This window comes from Mus caroli, unplaced genomic scaffold (genome assembly GCF_978045245.1).
Source record: "Mus caroli unplaced genomic scaffold, Mus_caroli_1 scaffold_18, whole genome shotgun sequence".
Lineage (NCBI taxonomy): Eukaryota > Metazoa > Chordata > Mammalia > Rodentia > Muridae > Mus > Mus caroli.
Window position 1 is genome coordinate 75,323,633 of NW_028227273.1, and position 23,655 is coordinate 75,347,287.

The 23,655-nt window shown below is 35.0% G+C and overlaps 1 protein-coding gene across 2 annotated transcripts in view; it reads left to right on the plus strand.

Annotated features, from left to right (window-relative positions):
- Positions 1 to 222: 222 nt before the first annotated feature.
- LOC110288884 (vomeronasal type-2 receptor 116-like) overlaps positions 223 to 23,655 on the plus strand; it is a 42,401-nt gene continuing 18,968 nt past the window's right edge. The window contains exons 1-4 of one of the 2 annotated variants that reach the window (XM_085832844.1): positions 223 to 571; positions 19,113 to 19,407; positions 19,928 to 20,719; positions 21,420 to 21,635. In XM_085832844.1, the coding sequence (XP_085688970.1) occupies positions 294 to 571; positions 19,113 to 19,407; positions 19,928 to 20,719; positions 21,420 to 21,635 (1,581 nt within the window). In that variant the 5' untranslated portion in view covers positions 223 to 293. Of the gene's footprint in view, positions 572 to 17,171; positions 17,474 to 19,112; positions 19,408 to 19,927; positions 20,720 to 21,419; positions 21,636 to 23,655 lie in introns of those variants that run through there. The other variant, XM_085832845.1, reaches the window with a different exon arrangement.

A 23,655-nucleotide genomic window follows, 5' to 3' on the forward strand; every position in this document is an offset into this window, starting at 1 on the left:
TTTCTTGTGTCATATGCTTAGGCAATTCATCCCAAAAGAAGATCAATCCAGAGTTCTTGCTGTTTGTAGACTTTGATGAAGTCATAGTGCCTTTGGCTAGTGAAGAATATGAACAATTATCTTTCTCAACTTGTTTTCACATGAATAGCAGGCATCAGCAGCAGAGTCTAAAGGAAAGAATAGTTTCAAAATTCCCAATGACATTTTTAATCCCTTAGAGTGACTTGTGTGACAGACTGAGTTATGAACAAATTCAAAACATACATGGTCACAAAAACGTGATCCCAGCATATATGTACTGGACATTTTGTGATCTACATCAAGCTGACCCATGTATTACTAGGATGTTCTCCTGGATTTTTTGGGGGTGGCTTTTGCAGAATCACAAAGTTTGCTCTGACTTAATTCCTGTCAGGAGAAATATTAGTAAATGTTACTACAAAATTCCTGAACAATTTCACCATGAAGGAGATATGATGATTGGTGCATTTTTCCCTCTTCATACTTTTTACACCGAAAAGAAAAGGCCACATTCAGCTAAACCATATCAATACTTGGACAATTATGTACAGTAAGTAAATTTTCTTTTGAGTTCAGAATTCTTATGATTTAGAGGGTGTAGTCATTAAAGTTTATTTATTGTTTTTATTTACTTTGACAAATTTTTTATTAGAGCTTCTAAGATTTTTTCATCATTTTATTTCCCTTTTAGATTATTTTCCTCACTCAAGTGGAAACTCTGACTACTTTCACTTTAATTTCCTTGTTGGATTGTTAACCATAAACTTTTATTTGACATTCTTGTTATGCCACAATGTCTGAATAGTTTTCAGTGATAAGATTTCAAGGAAGAATGATTTAGTCTAAGCCTGACCTTGTTGTTTTTAACATTTTGGAAGTCCTGTTTGTGCCTGCGATATTAGATGATGTCACTTTTCTGTGCTCCTTAGATGTTCCATCTAGCTCTTGTTTGTTTGATATTTTAATTTTTATTCTCAGACAGCTTGCCTGTATTTACCTGTTTACTCCATTGGTTTTGAGTATTTATTCATATTCTTATATATGTGTCTACCAAGACATAGTGACTATGAGAGTTTTACCTTGGTGCTATTTAGTACTTTGAGATAAATAATCCAGGTTAATGGATAATGTCAGACAGAAATTTCTGACTTAAACAGAAATATTCATATATGTTTCTTAATAAAGTAAATAAGATGTTTTATCCAAACCAGACCTTCCTTTCCCAGAATACCTTCTTATATCGGTATGCATATAGGTAGTATGTTATAGAAATAGAACTATAACACTAATAATTCCCTGTGAGTACATGAAGAAATGTGTTAGAAATAAACAAGTGGAAAAGGACCAGAAGAAATTCATGAAAGATTTTAGAACCTTTAAAAATGATTTTGTCACAGTAATAATTAAAAACAAACAAAGAAGTTGTTAAGGTGAATTATGCTAAGTGAGACAATATTTTGTGCTTGGCAAAATCTTTTGAGGTAGTACAACATTAAATCAAAGACAGTGAGGGTGAAAAAGGTTTAGATATAAATTAAAACTTAATGGTTTATTTCTTTGACAAATTGATTGAGAATTTTTAAAATATATCATGCATGGGTATATAAAATTTGTTATGTTGATAAATGTTTTCATGCTCCTCCATTTTTTTGTTTGTTTGTTTTAGGGAACCATGTGTTGACACAAACTAAATTATAATATTTTCTCATAGGCACAGTAGATGGGATAACTTTGGTTGTTAGGTGGGGCCTGTTCTACTTCATTTTAATTCATGCTCCTTATAAAATCACTTTTATGGTGCCTTTTTCTCTTCAGGTACTAATGTGTATGGGTATGTGTTTCTCTTTATTTTGTTTGCAGGAAACTATTCACTGCAAAGATCCTACTTCCACATATGTGAGCAATTAATGTCTGGTTTAGTCATTATAAATACAGGGATTGATTTCTGTGAAAAAAAAAAAAACATTGAACTTGAATAATATCATGGAAACATAAGCTAAATTAATGGCAAAATGCAGTGTCTTTTATTATCACGTATTAAAAGCATTTGTTGTATAGTGTTCCTTATGAGTATGGAAAAATTTTTAACAGAAAAGTGGCTTGTTTTATAGTCATATTCATGGCACAGTCTTTTCAAAGTTATCATATTCAATATTTGCATGTGTATAAATACTTTTGACATAGAATACAGGTGAAGGTAACTGTTCAAAAAAATGTTCTCATCCTACAATGTGTGTGTTAAGATCAAGATCAGGGATCTGGGTCCAGCACTAGGATTCTGCAATGCCTAAGTCATATTATCAGCCAATATGTTCAATCCTTTGCTTGGCATATCTTGAATATTTTCAATTCCAACTGAGAATTTTCTCCAGAAATTATTGAGAGTGAATTATTTTCCTTCACATCAAGTAAAATTTGTGTTTGAACATGTGTATCAAAATTAATTTCATCAAATATATATATTCCTTTTTACTGTTTATGACTTGATAAAATTGATGTATCACAAAAAATCAATTTTAGGCAATGTTGTTTTGAATAAACTTTATTATTTTACTGGAGTTATGCAACATTATGAAAAGTTCTACATATTAAAAGACAAGCCAATTTTCTAGACTATTTCTCATGTGGATAATGGCTATTCTGGATTCTTTCTACCTTGTTTTCCCTCATGTATATTAGTAGTGAATATGTCTCCATTCCTAACTATACTGTGATTATGGGTTGGCTTTATAACTGATCTCACTCTTTCTTTGAATTTCAGCAATGCAATTTTTCAGTACAAAACTGACTGGATTTTGAATACAAACACAATTCCTTGGTTGCCTTAATTTTTTATTATTAGATATTTTCTTTATTTATATTTCACATCCCCTTTCCTGGTTTCCCCACCAAAAATCCCCTGTCCCCCACTCCCCCTGTTCACCAACCTGCTCACTCCCACTTCCTGGCTCTGACATTACCCTACACTGAGGCATAGAGGCACAGGACCAAGGGCCTCTCATCCCCTTGATGACCAACTAGGCCATCCTCTGCTTCATATGCACCTGGAGTCATGAGTCCCTCCATGTCTATTCTTTGGTTGGTGGTTTAGACCCTGAGAGCTCTGGGGGTACTGGTTAGTTCATATTATTGTTCCTCCTATGGGGCTGAAAGTCCCTTCACCTCTTTGGGTACTTTCTCTAGCTCCTTCATTGGGGACCCTGTGTTCAGTCCAACAGATGACTGTGAGCATCCACTTCTTATTTAAATTAACTACAAAAGTTTTTCCATTGGTGCCTCCCCTGTTGTAACCATTGGCCTTCATTCATCCCATTGGCACTTTTCACTGGCTCAATGTCTTTTCAATAATCTTTCTTTTTCTCTGTGTTTATTCAAAGGAAGACATAATCTGTAGAGGTATTTGATCAAATGTAAAATACTAACAATAGCTGCCCATTGCATATACTGTAGGCTATGTGGCATACATTTGTTTCACAAGTTCTCACTGTGTTAACAACTGATGGCCATTTTTGTCAACCCTGTAAGGACTATTTTACAGTTCATCTTCTAGAGGTGGATGTGTGCATCCAACTAAAACATAAAACATTCACATTCTGTAACTAATAAGACAGGTATCAACTGCTTTTATGTAAAATTTTCCTGAGGAAAATTTTATCCTTTCCTATGGAAAAATATTATACCTGGTTAAACTATTTCATAACATTCCTTAGTTTCCTGCAATTGTGTGTGTGTGTGTGTGTGTGTGTGTGTGTGTGTGTGTGTGTGTGTGCTGTTCAAGTGTAAGTCCTCCTGGGCAATTAATCAAAGTTGAGTTCTTGAAATTAAAATGAGAAAGAAAGTGCATAAGAATTTGTTTAGAGAGAATGTAAGGGGGAAATGATACAATCATTGTATAGTCTCAAGAAAAAAGTGATAAAAATTGTTTTCATTTTCAAAATATATTTATTATAATTAATGTTCTTTAAAATATAGGTGTGCAAAAGAGAGTGATCAAGTCTGTTTTATTGAAGTTGCCTCTGATCATTGTTTTGTGACTGTAGATTTTGAGTTCCATTTTTCTTTTAGTAGTGATTATTATTTAATTACTCACATGTGTGGAATTCTAAAAATATGTATCTTTAAATTTTATATGTATCTGTTTGAATATATAATATTTATACATGAAAAAATGTCATTGACCTTACTTCTCAAATTAAAATTAGTATTTATCAATTCTTTTTCTTTGGACAATATTACTTCATTTCTATTTTAATCTTTCTGCTTTCATTTAAAATTAATATATGAAAATTTTTTGTCATTTCTATTTGTGATATCAAAGATCTTTATTAACCATTCATGCAAAAAATGATATTAATATTAGAACACATGTATGTATTCCCAAAAGAACATTATATTTATTTTTATAGATACACTCAAGTATGTACATCAAGCAATTTTCCCATACAGAGGCTACTAGGTTATTGATCTTGCTTTTTATGTTTCAACACTTCTATTGCTTGCAATCATGTTGGTACTATTATGACAACCTTATTTCTTTTTTTTTTAATCTGTGTTTGTGTCTGTGTTTATGTGTGAATATATGAGCCTTTCATGTTTGTACACATTGAGTCCTGTACTTGTACTGGATCCTCAAGATTTGGATGTTTGTAAGGTGCCTAATATTATTTTCAGGAATCAAACTTGGATTCTCTAGAAAAATCAGACCCTTAATTGCTGAGCAAGTCCTCCTACACACCATAAAATATTTCCTTTAAAATCTTAATAATGATAATATATTTACACTTATTAGCAATTTAGTGAACTGATCATATTCTCAAATGCCTACAACTAATCCAGAATCCACCCTTTCTGCCCATATATTTCATCCCAAATTTTTGTTTTCTCATGAGCCATCAGAGAACAAGCTAATAACTAGCAGGTCATCTTCCGGAAATGACTTTACTTAAGATTATATCTATAACTAAGCTCCAAAAGGCAAGGCTCAGGAATAAATTATTTTAGGAGAGATTCCTGCTGTAAGTAAGCTTTTCATATATATATATATATATATATATATATATATATAATCATAAGGTATTGGCCCACAGCTTTGAGCAGATCTTTATAGATCCAGAGATCCAGGAAAATGTACTGTCTTATAGGGGTGCTATAGAGAAAAATAAATGACTTTTTAACTCTTTTTTTTTAATTAGATACTTTCATCATTTACACTTTCAATGTTATCCCCTTTCCTAGTTTCCTCTCCGAAAATCTCCTATCTTCCCCCTGCTTCCCCTGCTCCCCAACCCACCCACTCCTGCTTTCTGGCCCAGGAATTCCCAGGTTAGTTCATATTGTTGTTTCTCCTAGGGGGGCTGCAAACCCCTTCAGCTCCTTGGGGACTTTCTCTAGCTCCTTCATTGGGGACCTGTGCTTCATAAAGTGGATGACTGTGATCATCCACTTCTGTATTAGTAAGGCACTGGTAGAGCCTCTCAGGAGACAACTATATCAGTTCCCTGTCAGCAAGTTCTTGTTTGTATCTGCAATAGTATGTGGGTTTGCAGGTTGTTAATGGGATGGATACCCAGTTGGGGTAGTCTCTGGATGGTCATGCCTTCAGTCTCTACTCTAAATTTGTTTCTGTAAATACTTCCATAGGTATTTTGTTCCCCCTTCTGAGAAGGATTGAAGTGTCCACACTTTGGTCTTCTTTCTTCTTGGGTTTCATGTGTTTTGCAAATTGTATCATGGGTACTGAGCTTCTGGGCTAATATCCACTTATTAGTAAGTGCATATCACATGTATTCTTTTATGATTGGGTTACCACCCTTAAAATGATATCCTCCAGATCCATCCATTTGTCTAAGAATTTCAGGAATTCATTGTTTTTAATTGCTGAGTAGAATTAAACTGAGTAAATGTACACTTTCTGTATCCATTCCTCTGTTGAGGGATATCTGAATTCTTTCCAGCTTCTTGCTACTATAAACAAGGCTGCTATGAACATAGTAGAACATGCATCCTTAATACAAGTTGGAACATCTTCTGAGTATAGGCCCATGAGTGGTATTGCTGGATCTTTCAGTAGAACTATATCTAATTTTCTGAGGAACCACCAAAATGACTTCCAGAGTGGTTGTACCAGCTTGCAATCCCATCAGCAATGGAGGAGTGTTCCTATTTCTAAACAAACTCGCTAGCATCTGATGTTACCTGAGTTTATGATCTTAGCTATTCTGACTGGTGTGAGGTAGAATCACAGTGTTGTTTTGATTTGCATTTCCTTAATGATTAAGAATGTTAAACATTTTTTTAGGTGCTTCTCAGTATTCCTCAGTTAAGATTTCTTTGTTTAGCACTATACCCCATTTTTAATAGGGTTATTGGTTCTCTGGAGTCCAACTTGTTGATTTCTTTTTATATACATTGGATATTAACCACCTATCAGGTTCAGGATTGGTAAAGATCATTTCCCAATCTTTTGGTTACCTTTTTGTCTTATTGACATTTTCCTTTGCTTTACAGAAGCTTTGCAAATTTATGAGGTCCCATTTGTCAATTCTTGATCTTACACAACAAGCCATGGCTCTTCTGTTCAGGAATTTTTGCCTGTGCCCATATATTCGAGGCTCTTCCCTACTTTCTTAGTGTCTCTGGTTTTATGTGGAATTCCTTGTTCCACTTAGACTTGAGCATGTACAATAAGACAAGAATGAATCAATTCTTTTTTTTTTTTAACACGCTAACAACCAGTTGAGCCAGCACCAATTGTTGAAAATGCTGTCTTCTTTCCACTGAATGGTTTTAGCTCCTTTGTCAAAGATCAAGTCACCAGAGGTGTATGGATTCATTTCTGGTTCTTCGATTCTATTCCATTGACTTACCTGTCTGTCACTGTTCCATTATCATGCACTTTTTATCAAAATTTCTCTGTATTACATCTTGAGGTCAGGCATTGTGATTCCACCAAAGGTTCTTTTATTAATGAGAATAGTTTTTGCTATCCTAGGTTTTTGTTATTCTAAATGAATTTGCAAATTGTCCCTTCTAACTTTGTTAGGATTGAGTTGGAATTTTGATGGGGATTGCATTGAATCTGTGCATTGCTTTCTGCAAGATAGACTTTTTTACAATAATAATCCTACCAATCCATGAGCAGGGGAGATCTTTCCATCTTCTGAGATCTTTGATTTCTTTCTTCAGAGACTTGAAGTTCTTATGATACAGACATTTCACTTCCTTAGGTAGAGTCACACCAAGGTATTTTATAGTACTTTTGACTATTATAAAGGATGTTGCTTCCCTAATTTCTTTCTCAGCCTATTTATCCTTTGTATAGAGAAAGGCCAATGATTTGTTTGAGTTAATTTTATATCCAGCTACTTCACTGAAGTTTATTATCAGGTTTAGGAGTTCTCTTTTGGAGTTTTGGGGGGCACTTATATATACTATCAGGTCATCTGCAAATAGTGATATTTTGACTTCTTCTTTTGCAGTTTGTATTCCTTTGATCTCCTTTTGTTGTCTAATTGCTCTGGCTAGGAATTCAAGTACTATATTGATTAGGTAGGGAGTGAGTGGGCAGCCTTGTCTAGTCCCTGACTTTAGAGGAATTGCTTAACGTTTCTCTCCATTGAGGTTGATATTGGCTACTGGTTTGCTGTATATTGCCTTTACTATGTTTAGCTATGGGCTTTGAATTCCTAATCTTTCCAAGACTTTTATCATTAACAGGTTTTGGATTTTGTCAAATGATTTCTCAGCATCTAATGAGATGATAATTTTGTTTTTGAGTTTGTTTATAATGGATTATGTTGATGAATATCTGTATATTGAACCATTCCCTCATACCTGGGATGAAGCCTACTTGGTCATGATGGATGATCGTTTTGATGTGTCCTTGGATTCGGTTTGTGAGGACTTTATTGAGTATTTTTGCATCAATACTCATAAAGAAAATTGGTGTGAAGTTCTATTTCTTTGTTGGGTCGTTGTGTTGCTTAGGTATCAGAGTAATTGTGGCTTAATAGAATGAATTGTGTAGAGTACCTTCTGTTTTTACTTTTTGGAATAGTTTGAGGAGAATTTGAATTAGGTCCTCTTTAATGGTATGAAAAAACTCTGCACTAAACCCATCAGGTCCTGGGATTTTTTTTGGTTGGGAGACTATGAATGACTGATTCTAATTCTTTAGGGGAAATGGGGTTGTTTAGATTGTTAATCTGATCCTGATGTAACTTTGGTACCTGGTATCAGTCTAGAAAATTGTCCATTTTATCCACGTTTTCCAATTGTTGAATATAGGTTTTTGAAGTAGGATCTGATGACTTTTTGGATTTCCTCTGTTTCTGTTGTTATCTCTCCCTTTTCATTTATGATTTTGTTAATTAGGATGCTGTCCCTGTGCCCTCTAGTTCATCTGGCTAAGGGTTTATCTATCATGTTGTTTTTCTCAAAGAACCAGATCTTGGTTTGTTTGATTCTTTGTATAGTTCTTTTTGCTTCTATTTAGCTAATTTCAGCCCTGAGTTTGATTGTTTACTGCCATCTACCCTTCTTGAGCTAATTTGTTTGCTTTTCTTCTATGTGTGCTGCCAAGCTGCTCAGGTATGCTCTCTCCAGATTCTTTTTGGAGGCACTCATATCTATGAGTTTCCTCTTAGGACTGCTTTCATTGTGTCCCATAAGTTTGGATATGTTGTGGATTCATGTTCATTAAACTCTAAATAGTCTTTAATTTCCTTCTTTCTTTCTTCCTTGACTGAGTTTTCATTGAGTAGATTGTTGTTCAGCTTCCATGTTTATGTGGGTTTTCTATTACTTATGTTGTTATTGAAAATCAGCCTTAGTCACTGGTGATCTGAGAGGATGCATGGGATTATTTCAATATTTTTATATCTGTTGTGGCCTGTTTTGTGAGCTATTATTTGGTCAATTTTGGAGATGTTGCCATGAGGTGCTGAGAAAAAGGTACATTCTTTTGTTTTAAGATAAAATGTTCTATAGATATCAGTCAAATCCTTTTGTTCTATAACTTCAGTTAGTTTCAGTATATCTCTGTTTATTTTCTGTTTCCAGGATCTGTCCGTTGATGAGAGTGGAGTGTTTAGGTTTCCCACTATTATTGTGTGTGGTACAAGGTGTGCTTTGAGCTTTAGTAAAGTTTCTTTAATGAATATGGATGCCCTTGCACTTGGAGCATAGATGTTTAGAATTGAGAGTTCATCTTGGTAAATTTTATCTTTGATGAGTAGGAAGTGTCCCTCCTTATCTTTTTTGATAACTTTTGGTTGAAAGTCGATTTTATTCGATATTAGAATGGCTACTCCAGCTAGATTCTTGGGACCATTTGCTTGGAAAACTGTTTTCCTGCCTTTTACTCTGAAGTAGTGTCTATCTTTGTGACTCACCTAAGTCACCTAAGTCCTGTATGCAGCAAAATGTTGGGTCTTGTTTATATAACCAGTATGTTAGTCTATGTCTTTATATTGTGGAATTGAGTCCATTGATATTAAGAGATATTAAGGAAAAGTAATTTATTAAGAGATACTAAGGAAAAGTTGTTGTTGCTTCCTGTTATTTTTGTTGTTAGAGTTGGAATTTTGTTCATGTGGCTATCTTCTTTTGGGCTTGTTGAAAGATTATTTTCTTGATTTCTCTTGGGCATAGTTTCCCTCCTTGTGTTAGAGCTTTCCTTTTGTTATCCTTTAAAGGGCTGGATTTATGGAAAGATGTTGTATAGATTTGGTTTTCTCATGGAATACCTTGGTTTCTCTGTCTATGGTAATTGAGAGTTTTGCTGGGAAGTATGCTGGGCTGACATTTGTGCTACCTTAGGGTCTGTATGACATCTGCTCAAGATCTAAGGGCTTTCATAGTCTCTGGGGGAGAAGTCAGGTGTAATTCTGATAGGTCAGGCTGTATATATTATTTGACCTTTTTCCCTTACTGCTTTTAGTATTCTTTCTTTGTTTTATGCATTTGGTGATTTAATTATCATGTGACAGGAAGAATTTTTTTTCTGATCCAAACTATTTGGAGTTCTGTAGGCTTCTTTTATGTTGATGGGCATCTCTTTCTTTAGGTTGGGGAAGTTTTCTTCTATAATTTTGTTCAAGATATTTACTGGCCCTTTAAGTTGGAAATCTTCCTTCTTGTCTAGACTTATTATCCTTAGATTTGTTTTTGGGTTTTTGTTTGTTTGTTTGTTTTTATTTTGTCATGGTACAGGTTTTATTTTTTTTATTAGATATCTTCTTTATTCACATTTCAAATGCTATCCCGAAAGTTCCCTGTACCATCTCCCCGCCCTGCTCCCCTTCCCACCCACTTCCACTTCTTGGCCTTGGCATTCCCCTGTACTGGGGCATATAAAATTTGCAAGACCAAGGGGCCTCTCTTCCCAATGATGCCCAACTAGGCCATCTTCTGCTACATATGCAGCTAGAGACATTTCCTCTGGGGGTACTGGTTAGTTCATATTTTTGTTCTACCTATTGGGTTGCAGACCCCTTCATCTCCTTGGTTACTTTAGCTCCTACATTGGGGGCCCTGTGTTCCATTCAATAGATGACTGTGAGCATCCACTTCTGTATTTGCCAGCCACTGGCATAGCCTCACATGAGACAGCAATATCAGGGTCCTTTCCTCGAAATCTTGCTGGCATATGCAATAGTGTCTTCTTATTGTGTGCTGGAATTCCTAGATGTTTTGGATTAGTATCTTTTTGTATTTCACATTTTCTTTGATTGTTGTGTCAATGTTTTCTGTAGTATCTTCTGCATCTGAGATTCTCTTTTCTATCTCTTGCATTCTGTTGATGAACCTTGTATCTATGTTTCCTGACTTCTTCCCTAGGTTTTCTATTTCCAGAGTTTTCACCCTTTGTCATTTCTTTATTGTTTCTACTTCCATTTTTAGTTCCTGGATTGTTTCATTTAATTCTTTTTTTTTGGGGGGGGTGTGTTCTCCTGTATTTCTTTAAGGGAGTTATTTATGTCCTTCTTATAATCCTCCATCATCAACATTATAAGTGACTTTATATCCATATTTTGCTTTTCTGGTGTAATGGTGTATCCAGGACATGTTATATTGGGAGAGTTGGGTTCTGATGATGCCAAGTAATCTTGGTTTCTGTGGCTTCTTTTCTTTTCTCTTCTTTCTTCCTTTCTTTCTTCCTTTCTTTCTTTCTTTCTTTCTTTCTTTCTTTCTTTCTTTCTTTCTTTTTTGATTTTTCAAGACAGGGTTTCTCTGTGTAGCCATGGCTGTCCTGGAAATCCGCCTGCCTCTGCCTCCAGAGTGCTGGGATTAAAGGTGTGCGCCACCATGCCCAGCTGCGGCTTCTGTTCTTATGCTTGTCTCCTGCTATCTGATTACTCGGGAGGCAGAGGCAGGCGGATTTCTGAGTTCGAGGCCCGCCTGGTCTACAAAGTGAGTTCCAGGACAGCCAGGGCTATAAAGAGAAACCCTGTCTCGAAAAACCAAAAAAAAAAAAAAAAGTATTTGATTATCTCAAGTGATCCCTTCCCTCAATATATCTGATTGGACCCTGTACTTCCTGTAAAGCCAGTTGAGTCAGAACTTCTCAGAGTCCAGCTCTCTTTGTGATCCTGTGATTCTGGCATTCTCTGTTGCTGAGATTCTAGGTGTTTTAGAGTTCTTGGCAGTCAAGCTTGGAAAACCCTTAGATCCTAGTGTGATCAAGCTCCTGTGATCCTAGGATCCTGGACATGTTAGAGCATCTGAAAGTGGTACCTCCTCTGATGACTGTGAGGCTGTCAAAATGATTTTGAAACCAAAGTGGACCAGCTCCAACCAGAAGGAATCTAAGACACTGACTGGGTGGTGTTCCTGTGTCTGTCCTATAGCTGTCCCCCGGTGCCCCCCAGTTCTGTTGGAACAGATGTTGTGTTCCACTCACCAGTGGTCCTAACATTCTGGGCATGCTAGGGTGGCTGTGGCATGGAGAGTCCTCTGGAGACTGTGAGACTGTCCAAGTTCGGGCCCAAGGTGCCCCGGCACTGATGCTGACTGGAAGGAAGCAACTTTTTAATTCTTAATGATGAGCCTATAAGAATGCCTTACATTATATTTGTGTTCATTAATTTTTTTAATAGTGAGACTTCAACTATGTCTTTCTCCGTTAGTCAAAACTGCCATGAGAACTCTGAAAGTCTCCCATATATCACCAGTTAATTGCTTTTAGATAGTAATCAGATTTTCTAGTACTCAGAGCACATTCTAAGAGATTGTAAAACAATTAAACAAAGGTCATAAATAGGTAAGTATGATTTATTATAGGTGCTAGGACAGAAGATAAAATATTGACTAAATTTGTCTATGCAAAACTTCACTAGTAACTTAGTTTTGGTTTTTAACTTTCAATGAGCCTGAGGAGCTATAAGAGGTGATGAATATTTAGGCAGATAGTTACTCCTGATTGATATGCATGCAAACATTCTCTGTTATAAACCTCTATGTGAATTTATGATTTGATTTTATGTGTGAAATTGTGATGAACTTTTTACCATGTATTCATGTACCTTGACAGATGTATAAGTGCTGAGGACAAAGAGAAGAATCAGAGAAACTGAGCTGAGGAGAATTTTTTTGGAAAGAAGACTTCTTCCACAAAGAGGAGGAGATGGATTTTTTTTCAATTACCTGAATTAGGATCTTTCTGCTTTTCTGTATTTTCTTAGATAACTTTTATCACAAACTTTTTATAACTTAGAAATAAACTCTATACTTACATTTCAAAATGTCCCTTTTTCTTCCTGAGCCATCCATCCTGCATATTGAATGTTAGAGTATCCCAGTTCCTGCTGAGATAGATCAAAGTCATATTAGTTAATCCCTAGTTGCCAGGCTATAGATGTCAATCTCCCAAACCAGCAGCTTTTTATCCACAGAAAGACCATGAAAGTTCTTAGATCTTTTTTAAAAGTTATCAGCATTTCAGTACAGTTGGAAAGCTAGAATATCCAGAGACCTTCATGCTTTAAAGCCACACTAGACTCCTACTCTATATGCTGTCTCTACCTCTCTAGGGCAGAAGGCTCCCAGCATCTTAATTGGCACTTTTGGAACTTTGAAGAAGGTACATCAACATATATAGGAGTCTCAACTGGACCCTTTAAACTCCTTGACCAAGGAGTACATGGTTATGGAGGGTGAGAAATAGGACTTGATATTGGCTACTGCCATCAGCAGCACAGGCTGATAGTGGGTATAATCAGCACCTGGGTTACATCAGGAGCCATAGGCTCTGGCTTACACCATCAACTTTGGATCAGGAGTCATCAGCTCTATATTGTGTGCATTTTGTGTATCTCTTATGATGGGACACAGTGATTCTAATGACAGAGAGTTCTTTCCAGATGTTATTAAGCATACTCTTAAAGAAAAATGCATTAAGGTTAGCACTAGCCAGCTTACTGACTTTCTTCAGTTTATATAAATGTTCATTCCTTGGTTTCCAGAAAGGAGTACTTTAGATATGGGTGCATGAGAGAAAACAGTATTAGATATTAACCACTTGATTACAGAGATTGGAAGATTAGGCATACCCCTTACACTGTTAACTATTTGGACTGTGCTTAAGAAGGCATTGGCAGATGATAAAAAAGCCACATGTGCTCAGGAGACATTCGATTCAGCTTCTTGTGAGGGGAACCGATTACTACTGTCACAATCAGGCTCTAAGAACAATATTTATTCCTCTACATAAAAGTCTGAAAAAAGTAGCTCAGGAGATAGTAGTCATAAATCAAAAAAAAAAAAAAAAAAAAGGAAAAATCAATCTCAACATAAAACTGTCTCAGAAAGGAACCTAACAAAATATAATAAACTTAAGTAACCTTTAAATATAAGGAATTCAATAAGACTCCGTGAATAATATAAAAATAAACAAAAGAGGGCCTTGGATCTGCTGCTGGTATCCTCCAAGCTCTGCAACAGGGTAAATTGTTAGGCCTTTTCCCAGTGAGTATGGAGAATAACAAAGAGAATAAGAATCACTTACGAATAATGATCACTGACATTTAAATTGCTTATGATTCCTCATGACTATTTAAAATAGCCATAGCCCTTCTCACTAAAAATAGATTTTTACTGTGAATATATATATATATATATATATACACACACACACACACACACACACACACACACACATATATATATATATAAACTTGGCTCAAAAAGAGTTATCTAAGATGTCTGTAAAACAGAGGAGAATGAAAGAGTTAAAATATTAAATGTTTATGAAAATGGGGGAATAGTTTGAAAAAAACAACTCACTAAAAATGTCAAAGTAGGTTCTAGTAAAAATAGCCGCTGCAAGTCTAAAAGCATAGAGATGCTTGCCAGGTAGAAAGACAAATACCAAAAGGTTTGCTAATATAATTCAGAAAGCAGAAAAATATATTACACCCACTAGTCAATCTCTTCTAATGGCAATTAAAAAATCTGAAAATTTATTTGAAGCTTGTGCTGAGGTTGATACTTCTTATTTTCAATGTGTACCCATTACAACAACTTCACAAGGGCAGAACACTATCCAAAATCTTATTAATCAAGGACAGAAACAAAAGTAATAATGTAGGCTAGGCTAACAATATTGTTCAAGTACAAGTCTGGGCATATCAGCAGACAATGTTCCATTAAGGCAGGAGGTGCCATAAATATCCTTCTGGTCAAAAAGGGTACCACTGGCATAAACAGTGCCATACTACCTTTCACAAAAATGTAACTGCCTTCTCTGGTGCTTCTGTAATCCCTAAAAATACAAGAATCTTTTCAAACCAAGGAAACTGTGTGAGGAACCTACCTCAGACCCCTCAAACTATAGAGGTAATTCAATAGCCTCAGATAACCAATCCACTTGTCAATGGAGAACTACACAACAGCTGCTGCAGTCAACCCTTGTAACACAGGACTTAACCTCCACAAAAAATATTTATGCATAACTCCTTCTTAAGCAGATCACTGTAATTATTTTAAACTTTAAACAATTTTCTTCATACAAGAAAGCTTTGTGCAACAAATGGAGCTAATGACAATTGCTATTGACTTTTGTTTTTGTTTTTGTTTTTTGCTATTGACTTTTAAATACTAAACACCAACCCCCTTTTAAAAAATCTGTATCATTGTTTTATAGCTATTTTACAATTTTAGTCCCAATTTTCAGAATTACGAATCTTGCCCCAATTTAGAAATTACCCTATCTCTATTGGACATGTTCAAGTTCATTCTATTCTTTCTGGTCCTATTCATGAAGGTAAGGTTAAATGTAATTCATTGTCAAAAATGTGTTGCTTTTTTGAGGAATGTAATATAGCAAAATCTAAAAATATCATCAAATCACCTCTGCACTCAGAGAAACTGCTCCTGACAAAGTTAATACAATTTTCAATCAAGTTCACTTTGTGTTGCTTTAGTACCTTTGAGAGTGAGGCCATCCCAGAATATGACGTTTCTAGAAAAAAAATCACATTATTGAAGAAAACTGACTCTACTTCCACGAGTTTTCAGATAGCAATATTTTTGTTGTTTTAGTAGGAAAGGGTCCCATAGACTCCTGTGAGTGAAAACCTGAGTCATACTTAGTGGCCTTGTTAGTGTTAGTGTGTCCCTAAGCAAGGGTGATTTAGAATTCTAAGAAGCTCAATTTTACCCAGGGTCTTCAATTCTGCTGCTTGTGGATAAAAATGTATAACTCTTAGTTCCTTGTCCAAGGCCATGACTGCCTGCACCCTGCAATGCTTACCATCATGATGACATGGACAAGATCTCTGAAATTGTAAGTTTTCCTTCATCAGACTTGTTATAGTCATTGTGAGTTTTCACATCCACCAAACACAAAGAAGACAGAAGATGATATAAGAAAAAATATTATTGCTTTGAAGGGCAATGTTTTTTTATGTTCGGAGGAATATTGATCTTGGGACTTTATTTTTTAGGATATCCATGAAATCCTTTAAGTGCTGCTTAATAAGCCCACCAAGAAAGAATGTGTAAAATAAGTGTTGCTGATTGTAATTTGAGGTTGGCAATCCTGGAAAATTGAACACAGAGAAGATGAATATCAGTGTTTGCTAGAGATTGCACTTTAGAAAATTTAGAAATCTGCTGCATTTGGACCTAATTCAAAAAGTAACCTTGAAGCTAAAGTGTAGAGTTATAGATTTATACCATTTTCAAAGGAAATCTCAATACAGCCTCTTATTCATACTGGCATGTGGTCATTAGTATGAAAACATGTGAAGATATATAAAGAAAAATGAAAATCTGAGAAACAGAAATAAACAATGTACATATTGAGGAGAAAGGGGTACTAATATCTGGCATTGAGCTAATTCCTGTGTTCAAACGAGTACAGATATTAAAGGAAAGCTAGATGCTAACTGGAATAAAGAGAGTTAAGATCTCTGGGCAAAATTCTACCCAGCTATCCTTCCAATTTGTGAAAACAAGTTTAAACCTACCAGCCTTATCTACAGATTTAGTTTCAGAATACACAAATTTAGAAAGTAAAGGGAAGCAAAATGAATAGAACACTGGTAAAATTTAATTTTACATGTTTCAGACATATCATGGAACATATCTTGGCAGATTCAGCCATATAGTTCTGGCATTAAGAGTCAAGTATTGAAGAAAGGGCTTATATCATCTTTCTCTGTGACTAAGGACATCTGTTACAGCCAATATTATATCAGGGATGTCTGTGCAAGGAGACCTAGAGGAGCCATGATATCAAACTACAAAGGAGAAGCCTGGATTTCCTCAGGATGTTAAAGAAGCCAGACCTGTGGTATAACTTCCCAGGAGCACTGCTAACTAGGAATGAATAAAGCCCAAGAGAAAGAAGTGTTTTGATGTCAATAGAGATGAAAGGAATTGGAGATGACATTTTGAAATCTGTCTTGGAATTGCAGAGTATGGAGTTTGCTCAGCTTGTTTTTGATTTTGCTTTGGTTCAGTATTTTCTGACTATGTTCCTTTATCTCAAATTTGAAATGGTACTGTAGATTCTGTACCATTATATGTTGGAAGTATGTGATATGCATTTTTTGTATCTTTTAGCAGATTACCTTGCATGGTGGTATGAATTTCAGAAAAAAAAACATTGAAATTTAGACTTCAAACAAACTTGAGGCTATTTTAGAGTATAGGAAAATAAATTGGACCAAATGCACTTTGTAATATTTTATGGATACAATCATATCAAGGTCAAGAAACAGAATGTAGTGGTTGGTACAGAAATGGCCCCATAGACTACTCTGTTCAGATGTTTTGACCATACTGTGTGTCACAATTAGTATATGTGTCCTTGTTGGAGTAGGCATGGACTAATTAGAGAAAGTGTGTCATTCTGCTGGTGGTGCTACAAGTCTAAGAAGAACAACTCTAGCCAGTGTGTTTCAGTTTTTACCTTTGCTGCCTATGGATTAAGTTGTAAAATCCTGAGGTAAATTTTGAAGACCATTTCTATAGGTATACTTTCATGGTTCTCATCATGACAAAAATAGACTAAAACTCTGATATTGTAAGTTAGCCCCAGTTAAATGATTTCCTTTATGAGATTAGCCATGCTCATTGTGTCTCCTCACAACAATAAAACCCTAAGAAGAATTCCCTCTTAGATAGGGTTTGGACTTCAGGCTGAACATCATTTTCCTTCCTGTTTTGATTCACATGAACATTCCCAGTTCATTGCATGGTATTATTTAATGTGAGATTATAAATATAACTTCCTTCTTGTCTTGAAAATTCATTGTATTCCTGAGGTTTTTGTTAACCACTAGTTCTTAGTTTTTTTCCACTGCTTTTGACCTAAATTGTTAAGCAGTGGTGGAGAAGAAAAATATATACAATGAAACTGTAATGAAGTCTTCTTTCATGATCAACTCACTTTGACAAAGCAATTAGGTGCTAGATTTTTGTCAGAACGGATTTGGTACCTTCAGAGTAAAATATATATTTTTCCACAAAAGATATCATTAAGCAGATGAAGAGATGTTTTAGAGAGTAAAACAAGCCAAGTATGAGGATCTGTTTTCATACCTCCCAAAAGATTATGAGTACATGCCTGTAATCCAGTGATCATATATAGGAGAGAGAAATGGGAGAATTTCTATAGGTTTGCTGTGGATAGATCTAGGCATATGTGATAAGAAAATAAAGAAATCCTGCAGGTAGATATGCTGGTGCAAGACTTTATTCTCAGTAGTCTAGAAAAGAGACAGATGGGTATTTCTGACTTCAAGATCTGCCTTTTATACAGAACAATTCACAGTCAAGTCATAAACACTCTGTTATTGAGTAAACCAAGGAAGCAACTAAGCACCAAATGAATGAAATGCATGAATGCATAAATACATAAAATATAAATAAAATATTATATAAATAATCTGTATATCTAGAAATCACCCTGGGGTTTTCTTGACTTCAAATCATTCTTTCTGAACTTCATAGAACTGTACATACTAAATCATGCATGCACACAGTCACATATAAAATCACCATAAATAGACAATGATAAAAATTCAAAGGGAATGGTGCTGCCTTCATTTAATCTCATCTATTCATATACAGAGGCAGGTGTTTCTATCGTTGTTCTATGACACTAGCAATTCCATGCTGCCATACTCAAAAAATTACACCAGAGAAATAGCCACAATGGCCACATGCAAAGAAACTTCACAATATCATTTAATTAAGATACTGTATTTAGAATGACATTGGGCTAATAGTAAAATAGTGGGTTTTCATATGTGGAGATCTCAGAAAGCCAAAGATCTACATTCTAACAGATATGCTATTTCTGTTAAAATGATTCCTGACTTGTAAACAGAATGTGTAAAGAATCCACCTATGAAATATAGATAACATATGCTTGAGGATTCATAAATAATTAGTAGTAATGGTAAACGATTTTTCCTAAACCTAACATATTTACCTAATCTAGTTCATGTATTCATGGTGAAGAAATTAAATTACATGTTTTATATAATCAAGGTTGAAATATAAAGTTTATTGCACTAAATATGTAGATATTTTTGGTATATATGATCATCCACTTATGTGTTTCTATGTGATTTACACAGGTATAATTTTAAGAACTACCAGTATATTCTGGCTATGCTATTTGCCATTGAGGAGATCAATGGGAACCCCTATATTTTACCCAACATATCTCTTGGATTTGATTTCTACAATACCAAATACACTGAAAAGGACACTCTTGTGTTTACTTGTCTTTGGCTCACAGCCCATGTAGAGAGAAAGGTTTTACCTAATTACAATTGTAAAAAGAGAAACTTCACTGCTGCACTCACAGGAACATCATGGATAACATCTGCCCAAATTGGGACATTGCTTCAACTCTTTAAATTTCCACAGGTGAGAAAATTTGGACTGTGGGAACTGACAGTCCGTTCTCTTTGTTCATATTATAGGAATCTTTAAATTGAAAGTGTGATTGATCAATTATCCAAACATTGAAGTAAGACACAGACACATGGAGATCAATCTAGATATCTCTTGCTTATAAGAGAAAGGTTGGTGTAGTAAATAAAACTGAGCAAGTCCTTGAAACTTACAAGCTTAACAGAAATTTCTGCAAAAGACTGTAAATGTAATATTCCTTTAAAATGTTCTCATGTAGCCGGGCGTGGTGGTGCACGCCTTTAATCCCAGCACTCGGGAGGCAGAGGCAGGTGGATTTCTGAGTTCGAGGCCAGCCTGGTCTACAAAGTGAGTTCCAGGACAGCCAGGGCTATACAGAGAAACCCTGTCTCAAAAAAACCAAAAAAAAAAAAAAAAAAGTTCTCATGTTATCATTTATTGATTCAGGAATGATTTAATATTGATTCAGGCCTTTGATATTAATATTCTTCCTCTTCTTTTCAATTTGCTTCAGATTAGTTTTGGACCTTATGATACAATCTTGAGTGACCATGGCCAGTATTCTTCTCTCTACCAGATGGCCTCCAAAGACACATCTCTTACACTTGCCATTGTTTCTTTGATGGTTCATTTTAGGTGGTCATGGGTTGGTCTCATCCTCCCCGATAACCACAAAGGAAATAAAATTCTATCAGATTTTAGGGAGAAGATGGAGAGAAACAGAATCTGCGTAGCTTTTGTAAAAATGATTCCAGCCACATGGACTGCATATTTTATCAGATTCTGGGAAAATATGGAAGATACAAATGTAATAATTATTTATGGTGACATTGATTCTCTAGAAGGTCTAATGAGAAATATTGGGCAAAGGATATTGACATGGATTGTCTGGATCATGAACATTGAACATACTATTACTTATGATAATGATTATTTCATGTTAGACTCATTCCATGGAAGCCTAATTTTTAGGCAAAATTATAGAGAGAATTTTGAATTTACCAAATTTATTCAAACAGTTAATCCTAATAAATACCCAGAAGACATTTATCTTCCTAAGATGTGGAATTTCTTCTTCAAGTGCTCATTTTCTGACACTAGTTGTCATGTTTTGGACAAATGTCAAACCAATGCTTCTTTGGATCTATTACCTAGACACATATTTGATGTTGTCATGAGTGAAGAGAGCACAAATATTTACAATGGTGTATATGCTCTGGCTCACAGCCTCCATCAGATGAGACTTCAGCTACTTCAAATGCAACCATTTGAAAATGGAGAGGGAATGGTGTTCTTTCCATGGCAGGTAATAATTTTTCTACTGTATTTTATTGTCAGCACTCAGACATATGAAATTAGCAACAATACCAATTAAGTATTGTAAAATTTAGTTTATCTTGTCTACGATCAAAGGATTGTTTGTGTTTCGAAGCTTACCTAGAAGTCAAGATAGTTTCAAGTGTATGATGTTGTGATACCAGGAGTAAATATGCTTAGTCAAAATCAAGCTTATGTCATCAATATCTAGCTGTACAATCTTTTCATGTTAACAGTTGCAATTAAAAATTCATTGCTTTATATATTTAGTAATATAGATATTAAAATTGTGACACTTAAGTGAATCAATGATGGTTGGTTTATAGAGAATTGAAGACCTTTAACTAATTTCTAGACATCAGGATACTCACTTTATACACTGGAGTTCTGAATAGATTCTAAAACCCACTGGATCTTGCTAGGTTTCAGAAATGTTGATCTTTTCATAGAACAGTAGTAACTGATTGATTACTTGAACTTGTTTCAAAGATTTCACTTGAAGATCAATAATAATTTAGAAGCAGAATGGTATTCTGAACACTCAGGTTTTCACTTAGACATCAATAATTGAATCTTCATTAATGTTAATGTTCACAAAAGAAATTAAGAACAATAAGACACATTTCAAAACCTCCATTTTATTCTGTATCTTGGGCACAATGTAGTATAATATTATGTTTCTCTTTCAGCTTAACACTTTCCTGAAGGACATTGAAATGAGAGACAAAAGGAATTTAGAATGGAGACAGACAAAAGATTCAGGATATGACATTCTTAACATTTGGAATTTACCAAAGGGTCTTGGACTAAAAGTGAAAATAGGATCCTTTTCTGCAAATGCTCCCCAGGGTCAACAGTTGTCTTTATCTGAACAGATGATTCAATGGCCAGAAATATTTTCAGAGGTGGGTTATGTATTATCTATAAGTTTTGTACTATTACTAACACAATTATATTTTCTGATATAATGATTGAGTCAAGTTCCATTACACTTGGACTACCAGTATAAAATACAATAAAGCAGTACTAGTATACTGGCTTTTGATTTACTTGACTCAGATCAATGGAAGTATATAATGTTCAATAAGTCCCCCATTATTAATTTCTATGAGGATTAGGTTTCCTCCATTTGTTACAAATTATGGATGGGGCACATCGTAAGAGAAAATTTTCATCTCCAAATGACTCATGTGTTAATGTATTGGAGAAAAATCTGTCACTTGGCACTAATATAATTAAAAAATCAAATTTAGTTTTTATTGTATGTTCAAAAACCATGACCAAAAATGACTTTAGTCATTTTCTTATAGTCTTATAAGAAAGAATATATTTTATTTTATGGTTCTAGATTTATCAGATTCTCCCAAGGATAGAAGCATGACAACAGGTGTTCATACTGGAGACAGACAAAGGAAGCAGAAAGAAAATTTTTTATCCATATGAATTAACAGTAAATAAAATTAGAAATCCGGAATTGAAATAATAATTTAATTTTTCAATTCCCAACAATTTTGCCATAATTTTATCAGCAAGTCTGAATCCCCTACAATTTAAATAATTTCTCATACAATGTCACCAAAAAGGACATAAGTACTCAAATGCTTTAGCCTTTATGGAAATTTTTTTCTTTCAAATTACAGTATAATAACACCCTTAACATCCCTTAATTGTCCTTTGGTTCTCAATATATCCTATGGCATCCAGTGTTTAATAATAGCTTGAAAGAATGTACAGAACTATTTGAGGGTATATTTGAAAATGCATGATTTTCACAGGTAAGAGGTGCTGATGATATAATATCCTCTGAATGCAGGAAGCAATGAATACGGTTGCTCTCTTCTATCTTGTCTGCAATTATGACATTTGCAATAAATAATGACATTTAAAATTTACCTGGGCTGGGCTTGGTGGTGCACCCCTTTAATCCCAGCACTCGGGAGGCAGAGGCAGGCAGATTTCTGAGTTGGAGGCCAGCCTGGTCTACAAAGTGAGTTCCAGGACAGCCAGGGCCAGAAACCCTGTCTCAAAAAAACCAAAAACCCAAAAAACCAAAAAACAAAACAAAACAAAAAAACAAAAACAAAAACAAAACAAAACAAAAAAACCAACAAACAAACAAAAAACAAAAAAAAGCAAAAAAAATAATAAAATTTAACTGAACCTTTTCACCTTACCTGAATGTTTTACGGTATATTGCTTCCTACAAATATATGCTTATTTGCTTCCATGATAATTATAAATCCTCTCACGTTGACGTTCATGATTCATAATAATGGTGGATGTTGAGATGTTCAATACAGGTATCAGAAAGTAAAAAGATAATGTTAGACTAAATGGACTCCATGTTTCTAATCACTAATGTTTCACAAACTTGTCCTTAACTCATTGATTCCAATTTTTTTTAACACTATGATAATTCTCAGACTAAAATTTGAACACATTTGCCTTCTCAAGAACATGATCTTTCTTTTTTAAAAAAAAAAATTCTTTTTAAAATTTCTTATTGATTATTTTATTTATTTACATTTCAAATGTTATCCCCCTTCCCTGTTTCCCATCCACAACCCTCTTATCCCATACCCTACCTTGGCTTCTATGCTGCACTCTACCCTGTCCCACTCCTGCCTCATTGTCCTAGCTAGCATTCCCCTATTCTGGGCATCAACCCATCAGAGGACCAATGTCCTCCCCTCCCATTGAGGCCAAATATGGCCATCCTCTGCTACATATGCTGCTGGAGCCATGGATCACTCCATGTGCATTCTTTGGTTAGTGGTTTAGTCCCTGGGAGATCTGGGATTTCTAGTTGCTTAATAATTTTTTTTTTTTTTTACTATGGGGTTGCTAAACCCTTCGGCTCCTTCAGTCCTTCACATAACTACTCCACTGTGGTCCCTGTGCTCAGTCAGATGGTTGGCTGTAAGC